Source organism: Leptinotarsa decemlineata, unplaced genomic scaffold (genome assembly GCF_025532065.1).
Source record: "Leptinotarsa decemlineata unplaced genomic scaffold, Ldec_3_MD MMD2_tig00000505_RagTag_RagTag, whole genome shotgun sequence".
Classification (NCBI taxonomy): domain Eukaryota; kingdom Metazoa; phylum Arthropoda; class Insecta; order Coleoptera; family Chrysomelidae; genus Leptinotarsa; species Leptinotarsa decemlineata.
The window spans coordinates 4851274-4864198 of NW_027412549.1; the positions used below are offsets into that span (position 1 = coordinate 4851274).

General features: G+C 32.5%; 1 protein-coding gene across 1 annotated transcript; it reads right to left on the reverse strand.

Annotated features, from left to right (window-relative positions):
- Nucleotides 1-9881: 9881 nt before the first annotated feature.
- On the reverse strand, nt 9882-12320 carry LOC141481878 (uncharacterized). The gene is made up of 2 exons (XM_074174216.1): nt 12136-12320; nt 9882-11844 (listed from the first exon to the last, which is right to left on the reverse strand). Exon 2 carries the CDS (start codon nt 11841-11843, stop codon nt 9882-9884), a length of 1962 nt encoding a protein of 653 aa, XP_074030317.1. The 5' UTR covers nt 11844; nt 12136-12320.
- Nucleotides 12321-12925: the final 605 nt, after the last annotated feature.

Sequence of the window (12925 nt, forward strand, 5' to 3'; positions counted from 1 at the left end):
TTTTTTTATGAAATTATTTTGATGAAATTGAACTTTACGAATAGTATATGCCTCACAAGTAATTATATAAAATGACAAAACAATCGGGGTTCCACTGGAAATCCACAAAGGAAAATAATTGTTGAACCGAATTTTTTGATTTGTCTGGTATGTATCTGTAGGAAAAATATTACTTTCACTGAAATTTCTGCAAAACCAAAGTATCAAATGTATATTCAAATAACCTTTTTTGGAGCCTACTGTTGCATACTTTTTTACCAATTCATCCACATCAATACTGGATATAAAAAGTATTCGGATTGAAGCTGTTGGGCCATTATCAAAAATTGGATTGAGAGTTAGGGGTGTCATTTCAGATTTAGGTTTTAATTTTTATACACTTGCCGGAAAAGATTTCAAAGTGACTGTAGAGAAGCCATATTTCTTTGTTGATGAGAAAAAATATTTTACTTTTTTGATACTCCTCTTCTGCTGAAATGTAGCAGAAACCATTTTTTCTATGACTTTTTGAAATTTGATGAATTTACAACGAACAAAAATCATCTTGGGCAACTGTACAACTTAGATAAGGAAAAGCAATATAGACTAGCACCCAAACTTACTGATTCTCATTCATTTTCATCTAACTTTCAAAAGATGAAGGTTGAATTATCCAGTCAAGTTTTCAGTTATTCGGTAGCTACAGCGATGAATACTTATGTCAGTTTCAATCAGATACCATCAGCAGCAATAGCGACGGCTACATTTACTGAAAAAATGTTTAATATTTTGAATTCGAATCGATTTGACGATATCAAATATTTCAGTTAAACTTTTATATGAAAGAAATAAAAATATTTTTCAGCAAATGACAAATGAGATTCATTGAGGGGTGGCAGATAACAATTTCGCCATTTCTGCAACTTTGAGAAAACCTACATAGTGAAGGACACTCCTACATATTGACGAGGAATATAAATCAGGACTGTGTGGAAAATTATTTTGGTCAACAGAGAAATACTTGTGGAAATGCCAGAAACCCAACACCTGTTCAAATTACCAGAGCTTTCAAAAACACATTTGCTCTTCAGTATTTCACACAGGCAGAAGGAACTAACTGTCTAGAAGGTACTAGTGAGATTTCATCTAATATTACTGATACTGAAATAAATAGAGTGAAGATTCTTGTGAAAGTTTAAAAAAATCCCTATTAACCTTATATATATATATATATATATATATATATATATATATATATATATATATATATATATATATATATATATATATATATATATATATATACAGTTATTTCAAGGCATACAGTGATACAGAAGCCAAACAGTTTGGAAATTTACATATGCCTCCAGATTCATTTTTACAAAGTATCATTCATCTAGAGACAGAATTTCCTTATCATTTTTATAATGTATGTGCAACTGATTGCATAGGCAACCAGCTCAAAACAAATGTTTTCAAAAATCAACATTTCTCACCCTTGTGATAATTTTCCTTAGAATTATTTATTTCGTCTTTTCACAAGGGTGAGAATTTATTATACTTTGAAATTTGACAATATAAATTTGAGAACAAATGTTGAAAAGTCAACATTTTGAAAAACCTTTAGAATAGATTAGCATAAGTTTTTACCTTTACAAAATATACGTTTATTTCACCATCTTCTCTTATTCTTCATCAATTTCTGAACAGTTCACAATCATATGAGATATTTATTGTGAGTTCCTCGCAGCAATGATGAAGCTCTTAGTTAGCCGACACCCACCTGCCCCGCCACATGCCATCAAAAAATAAGATCTTGACCCGATATATGAAAGACGCCGACCGGGAGTGAATCTACTATACGGTGTACAGGGCATAGTCGACCTGTTTTTGAAATTGAGAATATTGTTTAGAATATCAATATAATTGCCACGGCGGCAATTATATTGATATTGATATTATATATATATATATATATATATATATATATATATATATATATATATATATACATATTGGATAATGTTAGCGACTGGAGAAATGTATGGTAAAATGGATTAACAGGGTCTCTCAGTCAAAAAATCAAAAATCAAACTCTGCTTTACTTTGCCAAGCTTTCGCTTCTAATGGGAAGCTTCTTCAGGGCCTATAATTTAATGATTTTTGAATATTTTCGCCTTTGAATAATATTACAAATCATACTTACAGTAAAAATGAGTGAAAAACAATAAATTGAAGATAGAATTGACATAAAAGTTAACATGTATACGATTTTTTTTTTTTTGTGGGTTTGACAAATGTCATACCTTCACATAAATGTCATTTTTCAATGGGTATGATGATTTGATAATTTTTTACTGTAATGAAAGAGTTATTGATTGATACATCTTTCATTATTATTATGTTTTTGATGTAGTTCTAGTAAATTACTATATATACTGCTGAGATTATCAATGTCAGTTTTCTTATTCATACAATCAGAAGACTTATTAATTTCCACCATTTCAAGAAAAAGGCGTTTGGAAATATTTTTTTCTGTATGTAAAACTTTGATATTAGAGAAATTTGGTTTATGACCTGTTTCTATAGAGTGTTGTGCTAATGCACATGATTTTTTATTGAGCTTTATATCACTTTTATGTGAAGTTATTCTATCATTAAGAATTCTAGATGTTGTTCCAATATAATTCAAGTTACAATTATTACAAGGAATGTTATAAATCACATTTGACTTTTTTGTTGTATCAGTTTTATCTTTCAATTTAGTATTCAAATTCTTTATAGTTTTAATATTTTTTTGGCATATTTTGATATTTTGTTCATTATGAAAAAGTTTTATGATATTTGAAGATAAATTTCCAACGTTAGGTATAGATTTATAAGAAATATTGATAGGTGAACTATCATTACATACATTTCTGTTAATTACATCAGAATTTGTATTACTGCCAGTATTGAAAATTATTTTATTAGGAAGTTTTCTGGGATAAGAATTATCGATCAGTATGTCTCTAAGAAGTCTGAGATTTTTTTGCTTGAGGGAAGGGTGTACTAATTTTTCTATTCTTTTTTTCAAACAGAGTATTAAATTAATTTTAACTGATTTTTTGTGAAAGGAATAGTAATTGATATATCTTCCTGAATTAGTAGGTTTGACATACCAATCTGTAATCAAGGAATTATCAGTTTTACGAATAACTCTTGTATCAAGAAAAGGAAGGGTCTGATTATTTTCTATTTCGATAGTGAATTGTAACTTCTTATCATATCTAATGAAATTCTTGATGTTGTCAATAGATATGATAAGAAGTTACAATTCACTATCGAAATAGAAAAGGAATAGTAATTGATATATCTTCCTGAATTAGTAGGTTTGACATACCAATCTGTAATCAAGGAATTATCAGTTTTACGAATAACTCTTGTATCAAGAAAAGGAAGGGTCTGATTATTTTCTATTTCGATAGTGAATTGTAACTTCTTATCATATCTAATGAAATTCTTGATGTTGTCAATAGATATGATAAGAAGTTACAATTCACTATCGAAATAGAAAATAATCAGACCCTTCCTTTTCTTGATACAAGAGTTATTCGTAAAACTGATAATTCCTTGATTACAGATTGGTATGTCAAACCTACTAATTCAGGAAGATATATCAATTACTATTCCTTTCACAAAAAATCAGTTAAAATTAATTTAATACTCTGTTTGAAAAAAAGAATAGAAAAATTAGTACACCCTTCCCTCAAGCAAAAAAATCTCAGACTTCTTAGAGACATACTGATCGATAAGATAATTCTTATCCCAGAAAACTTCCTAATAAAATAATTTTCAATACTGGCAGTAATACAAATTCTGATGTAATTAACAGAAATGTATGTAATGATAGTTCACCTATCAATATTTCGTATAAATCTATACCTAACCTTGGAAATTTATCTTCGAATATCATAAAACTTTTTCATAATGAACAAAATATCAAAATATGCCAAAAAAATATTAAAACTATAAAGAATTTGAATACTAAATTGAAAGATAAAACTGATACAACAAAAAAGTCAAATGTGATTTATAACATTCCTTGTAATAATTGTAACTTGAATTATATTGGAACAACATCTAGAATTCTTAATGATAGAATAACTTCACATAAAAGTGATATAAAGCTCAATAAAAAATCATGTGCATTAGCACAACACTCTATAGAAACAGGTCATAAACCAAATTTCTCTAATATCAAAGTTTTACATACAGAAAAAAATATTTCCAAACGCCTTTTTCTTGAAATGGTGGAAATTAATAAGTCTTCTGATTGTATGAATAAGAAAACTGACATTGATAATCTCAGCAGTATATATAGTAATTTACTAGAACTACATCAAAAACATAATAATAATGAAAGATGTATCAATCAATAACTCTTTCATTACAGTAAAAAATTATCAAATCATCATACCCATTGAAAAATGACATTTATGTGAAGGTATGACATTTGTCAAACCCACAAAAAAAAAAAAATCGTATACATGTTAACTTTTATGTCAATTCTATCTTCAATTTATTGTTTTTCACTCATTTTTACTGTAAGTATGATTTGTAATATTATTCAAAGGCGAAAATATTCAAAAATCATTAAATTATAGGCCCTGAAGAAGCTTCCCATTAGAAGCGAAAGCTTGGCAAAGTAAAGCAGAGTTTGATTTTTGATTTTTTGACTGAGAGACCCTGTTAATCCATTTTACCATATATATACATATATATATATATATATATATATATATATATATATATATATATAGACAAAGAAGATTTTATAAATATATATTTATAATATATATATATATATATATATATATATATATATATATATATATATATATATATATATATATATATATATACATATATATACACATCATTTTTGTACAACATTATCATAGAAATTCATAAAAAAATTAACTTCATTAATTAAGCAATAAAACTTTCATGACTATGATACCAGACATTGTAACAACATTCAAACAAATCGTTATCATTTGAGTAAATCTGGATTCCAACCTCTACAACTATCTTCCCGATAATTCTAAGATTCTTAGTAAAATATAATAAATAAATTATCTTTTGAATTTGGTTTCTATTCTGTCAAAAAATACGTGAATGATTTTTATTGTTCATAATGTCAACATACTTAATTTTGTTTTAATATTTTTGTTTATGTGTTTCTTGTTTGTTTTTATACTGTTCAAATTGTTTAACTGACCATTGCTTTCATGCTATTTTCTGACTTGCTACAAACATTTCATTATGTAACGTAATAAAATAGTTTATCTGCCTGACTATCTATCTATAGAAAACAAGATTTATGTTATATCTGCCTTATTCGAAACTATATCAAACTAGATCAACTTTTGAGGTTTTATTTTTGGGAAATATCTCCTAAAACCTAAACTGCACAAAAAATTAGTCTCCTCGCAAACTCGGCCAAATACTGGAATTTTGAATCCTAATTCAGACGGTAACCGATTGCTTAGCACATGCGTGGTTCTATCAACTCATCCAAACAACCGCTTCGTGAACGTGCGGGTTAGATTCCAACTGTAGGACGATCTGTATTCACTGTGTGTCATCCGATCTGTGCTAGGAATTGCACGTTAAAAGATAAGGTCTTATCAATCCTTAGCTCATGGAAGTTTCCACTTCTGAGGGTTGTCGTTCGTAAGGGATCACCAACTCTTACTGAGAATAGGCGATATCACGAGATGTGATATCCAGTATAACATACTGGAATATGTGCATATAAAAGCGTGCATGTATATTTATTCATTCAGGCTTCTCCTGAATTGTAAAACGAACATTTCAAATGACAGAAAGGAATGCAAAATTTCTTATATTTCCGAAACAGCGCAGTCATTTCTTAAATAATTTCAAAACACTGCCAACAAAGCCAATGCAAAGTCACTTTTCAAATTTTTTTTTACTTTCATGAACAACTATGATGTAATTTGTTGAAAAAGATTCAATTTTGAGGAAATTGAACATTTTTTATAAAAAAAGGAGAAGCGGTATGAAAAATAATGTCCATACTATGTGACGGTGAGAAAGATATGTCATTTTGCGAATTTTCATCAATGGAAGAGATTTTTTGAAATATTTTTGACTTTGGGAGGTCTCAACTCTTAAAGTTCGATTCCTGGAATCTGTCGCAGTGAACATCAATTGTCCTGAATTTGGATAGGTTTTTCGAGTCAATCAAGTCAATAAAAGTTAATTTATCCAGTTTCATGGAGTCGACTTCATAAACCGTTGATTTTTCACATTTTATAGTATTGTTTTTCTCATTCATTAACTGAAAATAAAATGAATGCAGTTAAAATGAAAAGATTCGGAAGTCCAGTTCATCGGAAGTGAAATTTTCTAGTTTATCACAAATACATTCTCTGTGATGCAAATTCACTCAACTGTTGACTTCCAACCGAAACGTAACAAATGACAGTCAGTTAACGACTTCAACCACCGCCTAACTCTCCATTACCCCCTCACACGTAATTGCTCACAGTTTTTGTAGCGAAAATAAAGAAAAAGCCCGGCGTTCTGCTTTTACAATCACTCAAAAGAAAAATGCGGTAGTAAAAAGTTCCGCTTTACGCACCTCCAATCACAAGCCCGATGGATGGCCTCTATGGCTGTTTTGTTCTGTTTTTGTGGTACAAAAGAGCTGTGGTAAGCCCAGCGAACCGACCTGAGAGAAAGTAGTGTATCAGGAGACGGTGGAGAGGTTTGAGGAATAGCATTTCGTTACTAACCAATGTAAGTATACCGTTTAATAACCTTTATTATTAACTGGAAAAAATTAATGTTTTGATGGATAATAATGAAAACTTAGTCAAATTTTCCAATTATCGCTTTTTTTTTCATTTCCACGATCCCTGATGAAGACGAAATTTTGGTATCTGAAGAGTCAATCAAATTTGAAGATTATTCAACTTACCTGTAAAGAAGATCAATCTTAATCATTTGAGTTCATATTCTGAAAATTTTCCGTGTGAGATCTGCAATAGAGTGCAAATATACAACAAATACAAATTTGGGGCCTAGTTAACAGTTTAACTATTACTGGGATTACTATGATTGATTGATACATCACTAATTCGAGATTGAATCAAGGAAGGTGTACTAAACAGTATCATTTTCATTATTGTTTCAAGTTATGAGTTATTTTTGAACAATTAAGAAAAGAATATTGGCTTTCATTAATGAAAACGGCAATCACAAAAGTAGAGTATGTACCTACACAGTATGTTGAATGGACTGACCCCTATCAGAAAACATCTACTCCCCTGGCTAACACCACGAAGGGCGTTGGATTATATTTGTATTTTATTTCACTATTATTTCATTTCAGGTTTTTTGACTAATATAATTGTTTTTTTCACCTATTCATTTTTTTGGTTTCTTCTTTTTAGTTCTTTCAGGGATTTCAAATCAATTTATATAATATCAAACAATGGAAGTCCGAACTAATGAATTTCATCATGAAACATTGTCAATCACCTTCAAACAAATTTGTTATATACTGGATATCTAGGTTGATTTGACCTATCAGGTATTACTATCAGTTCAGAAAATTCAGAAGGTGTCAATTCCATTCGATTCTGGATCTCTGCTGGTATTCGAAACAGGTTCAATCATCTTATTTGTTTTGAGTACGGAGCAAATTCATTACATAAATCAATGAAGTGTGGACCTTACTAGTGATAATAGAATGCAACAGATTCATCGACTTGTTATATTCTAGAAGAGTATGGAACAATCAGAGTATAAAACAATCAAAACTGCTTCACAATTGGATCCCATTCACTAATATCAATCTGTAAAATATGTCAATAATAGTTTTAACAAAAATGATTGAGTAATTTAGGCTACGTGTTTTGGAAATGAACAATGTGCCAGAGCTACGGACTTGAAACTATTTCTGGAGTTTTTGAAAACAGCTTTCATTAAATTCTGAACGAAGCAAAACATTTTCCTTCAGAAATTGCCTAAAACTTGAATGGAGATAATTCCAATGAAGGTAATTGGTGATGATGAATGATGATAAAAATGTGCTTTTCTGATGATTTCTTCATGTTATTTGAATAAGCATATCAATAGGTGCAACCGCATATATTGGAGTAATATAAATCCATATTGGTATAGGTAAATTCATTCACGAACTTCGCGGAAACTGAACGTTGGGACATTATTTTCAGGGGATCATATTTCAAGCCTATATTTGTAATAAACGAAATTTCACTCATTGATACTTGATACAGCTTCTGGAAGATGTTAACTTTTTTAAAAAACAACTAACATTCCACTAAAATAAAACTACTCCGCATACGCTGCATCTGTACATCAATGTTCAAATAAACAATCCAAAGAGAGTTGGATTGACAAATAGAAACCAATGAAATGTTCTGGAAGATCCGTTCTCTTGATTTATCACCATGTTTTTATTGGGTCTTCGGAATCTAAAGTGTTTATTACAAAGCGCAGTTCTATTAATTCATTATGCAGAAGACATTTCCGAAACCGGAATGGATTACATTTCAAATTTGATAACGTTTCAGTTAATGGAAACAAAAATGTAACTAACACTAATTTCCTATCAAAGCAATAAAACCTATTCGCATCGCAATGGAATCTAAAACACGTACAAATCATTATCTAATAAGACCTGTGAAGAAATTTTTGTTTTTTATGGGTAGGAGAGACAGAACATTATTAAGGAATTTCTTAAATATAATTATTCGAAAAATTCGCCACTCATTCAATATTCCGATCAATATCATGAAATAATTTTCGGGACTGCACAATACACTAATCGTGGCCACTTCTATTCTGTAAGGACACCCCATTCCAGTGGTTTTCCTTGTTTACACGACACAAAGAGCAGCGAGAGTCCATGCGAACTGACCCGAATATTAATCTTGAGCTATTGCCATCATTTCATTAGATCCGTAGGTGAGTGTATGTGTGTGGTTGGGTTTTGTCGGGGAAGCAGAACACCTGTGCTTTTCCAAAGGGATTATAGGGCAATGTGTTCTTCCTGGCAAATATGGATGAGTCATGGTCCTTTGCTGCGCTGTAAAGGTTAATTGGGTTGACGTTATTCAAAAACGCCCCCTGGGTATTATGGGAAAAGCAGGAGACTGAATCGAATCGTTGCTAACGAAGGTGAAAAAAAAGTTACGCAAATTAAACTGATGAAAAATTATTTTTGTATATTCAATGTAAGGAAGTTTTTACGCTTTTTACCCCTCCATCATTAAAAAAATGTCGATATATCCCCAAAAAACTAGTTTCTCTCAAAAATAGTCTATTTTCAATCATAATCGAATTTCTATAGCTGGATTTGAGTTAACTAACCCTATGATTTTATATACGTACTGATTATTGCAGTTCATTTAGCGAATGTTGAGAGAACCAGTTAGAGGCGATTTAACGAGAAGATCCTGGAGGTTGTCTTAGTAGGGGAGACCGAGGAGGGTTGTGACACTTTTTGCTTTCACTCATATATTTTGGTTAAAAATTGACCTATATCTGTGAACTTTACATCAGTCAAAGCTTGTTCTATTCTCTATTAGAATCAAAAATAAAAATACACAAAACTAATAAGTTTCCCGAGATAATGGATTAAAACCAAAGCGACAACCCGTGTCACAACTCTCCTAATACCAAGGTAAGTTGTGACAGTGCTCGAGGTGAGTTGTGACACTTCAGTGTTTGGAATGAACAAGTAATTACGAAACAGTTTTAATCATAATCTTTGGCTAATTAAGTAACATAATTATTAAAACTTAACAAAATAAATCATCTTTCTAAATGGCACAGAGAGAATAAAAATACTTAATATTAGTTTAATCCGAAAAACAATTATGACACTCGTATTGCAGTTCTCCCCCAGTACAATCTTCATGTGACCATCCTTTGCAATTAATGCATTGCACCCATTTTTCGTTAGGCCTGCTATTGGCAAAGGGCTCGAGGCAACATAAGCAAAAACATTCATTTTCTGTGCCATCACTGCCCTCATTATCGTCCTCCTCTTCGTCACGAATATTCTTTGTCTTTGATTTATTTTTTGGTTTTTTCCCCTTTGGTTTCTTAGCATTTTTATCAGTAAAAATGCGCTTCTTCACGTTCTTCACTTTCCTATTTTCCTCTATGGCAGCAATTTCATCTTTAACTGGTGTATCTGTTAGCACGGCAGACTTGATCTTACGTCTATTCTGTTGCGTGGCTTTTCTTGGCGGAGCTTTAGGCAACGGCCTTATTGTTTCTGGCGAGAATACATTAGATTGGGTGGCAAGTGGATTACGAACTGTAGATGTAGATGCAACAGGTTCAATATTTGCAGGCTCTTTAGAGTTGTCGCCGGTCATAACAAGAGGAGTCACATTACGTTCTTCACATCCAACGTGCTCGTTGTGATCTCTTTTTTCTAGACCTTCCCCAACAACAACGTCGTTCTCAACTATATCAACTGACAAATTTTGGGTGGGGGTTCCTTCTTCCGGATTTTCTATCAATTCTTCTTCTGCAGTAAAGGAAGCTTGTTCTGGCACAGGATTGGTCAAAATGCGATCTGTAACTTGGCTTGGCAAAAAATCTGCTTCTCCAAAAATATCTGTATTTACAGGCCATGTTCCTGTTGCAGCAAAACCAGCGCTGATATTTTTTGCAGTGATCGCCACATCAAAGGCAGTTTTTGTTATGGAAGGGATATCATAGATAGACATAACTTTGCCAGCATTTGACCGCATCCAATTATCACGAGCTGTGTTAATGGTCTTTTTAAGAGGACCAAAAATTGCACGATCCATTGGTTGCAGCTTGTGTGTGCAGTGTGGAGGGAACGTGAGCAAAATTATGCCGTTTTCCCTGCAAAACTCTATATTTTTCAAAGCCATGTGGGATGAATGGTTATCCAGAAGTAACAAAGCTTTTTGCTCTTTTGTTGGCCTCACGTGGTTTGTAAAATGTTCAAGAAAAAAGTGAAAGTCGTCTTCCTGCATCCACCCGGATCCATTTGCTGTTCCTACTGAACCTGTTGGGCCATCCCGAATAAAATGTTCTTGAAATCGCTTCCGAGGGAATATAAACATAGGTGGTATATAATTACCCAAGGCGTTCCCAGCAAAAGCCAGCGTTACTAAGGTTCCTCTTTCCGCAGAAGTCATCGCACTGACTTGTTTTTCTCCACGTCGTGCGATTACTCTATCAGGTTTTTGGACTGTAGTAATCCCGGTCTCGTCGACGTTCCATACATCTTTACCGCTGAGAGTATGCTTGGCCAAGACTCCTGTATAGTTTTCAAAAAAGGCAGCGACATTTGTCCTATTAAAGCTCGTGGCGCGAGCGATGCTTGTAGCTTGAGGTAGCCTAAGAGATAAATTTGAATGTCTCTTCATGAATAGCTTTAACCACACTTCTCCAGCCATTTCGTTTTTTTCCCATGATTCAGGAACTTTTTTATTGTGTTTTTTTGCTAATAAATAGGCTAAACTCCTTGTCTCTTTTGTAGTCAGTCCATAATTAGACGCGGCACAAGTCAACAAATAATCGCTCAATATCTTTTCTTCGTCCTTCGTAAAAACTGTTGGGCTGATATAGCCTACAGATGGAGCCTCGTCTGATAATTGTTGTTGATGTGCCTTTTTCTTTTTAATGTATCTTTGTAAAGACATATAATTTAGATTATATGAAGATGCTGCACTTCGAAGGCTTTGGCCTCTAACCGTCACCTCTTCAAAGGCCAGATCGTAAATTTCGATACTAGCCATTCCTCTCTCTGTTTTACGAACATATGTATTAGGCATTCTGAAACAATAAAAAAGCAATGCAGCAATCGAATGCATACAAAATAGCCATATCACTTGTTAGTAAATAAAATAGGAGAGTTGTGACAGCCTGTCACAACTCTCCTAGGTGCGCAAAATCGTGAGTGTGCCAGAATAATAATGTATAACCTCCAAACAGTAAGAGATCTCAATAAAATTATGAATGGCTTTGAATCTTGAAGGCCAGATGCAAATTAGAAAAAATATTACACTAATGCTCCCGTAATACATAGCAAAAGACAGAATAAGAAAGTTATGATCAAAAACTTACTTTTGGTCGTTTTTTAGATGACAGCGTCACAGTAACTCAGCCGCTCCTCGTGGGCCGTTGGCGCGTACTAAATCCAATAAGCAGTCTAGAAAACAATAAATGTGCGACGTTGACAGCTCGCTAACGGTCACAGATACAGCGAAATCGCGCGTGTCACAACTCTCCTCTGTCACAACCCTCCTCGGTCTCCCCTACTATCAAAATCGCCAACTTCTAGCACGAGCAGGCTTCTCCTGAAAACATGAACTAATGATTCCACCCATGGGTAACATGGGTGCAATCATTTCAACTTCTCAGTCTGAATGCTTCTGAAAAAATGCGTGTTCACTGATGCATTACGATTTACCATCTGCTGTTATTTCACGAATGTTTTCGACAATCCAATGGAACCGCATAAAGTGACATCAGCACAATAATACTTCGCCGAGTTAGTAGATAGATAGAATTTATTTATCTCTTATGCTACATTACATAAATGGTATAGGTACATCAAATAAAATCTTGATTTGATACATATAAAAACGTACTACAAATAGTATAATATATATTGGGCATCGTCAGAACCGGGCAGGCGGTCCTCGATTGAAGACAAAATGAGAAAAAACCAAGAAAGTACTTGATAAAAATAGCTGCGTAAATGCAAGCTTGTTCATGACACCTTGGCCCATGATCAGAAGTACACAGTACCTACTATTAAAAACAATATTCTTAGAACTCGAAAACAGATCTATACAAAATATGAAGTCTCCTGTGTTTGTTGGAACGTGTATTTATAATAAATTTCCAAACA

What these genes read in the sequence shown, in the direction of transcription:
- LOC141481878 (XM_074174216.1), bottom strand. Translation starts at nt 11,843, where the DNA reads ATGCCTAATACATATGTTCGTAAAACAGAGAGAGGAATGGCTAGTATC.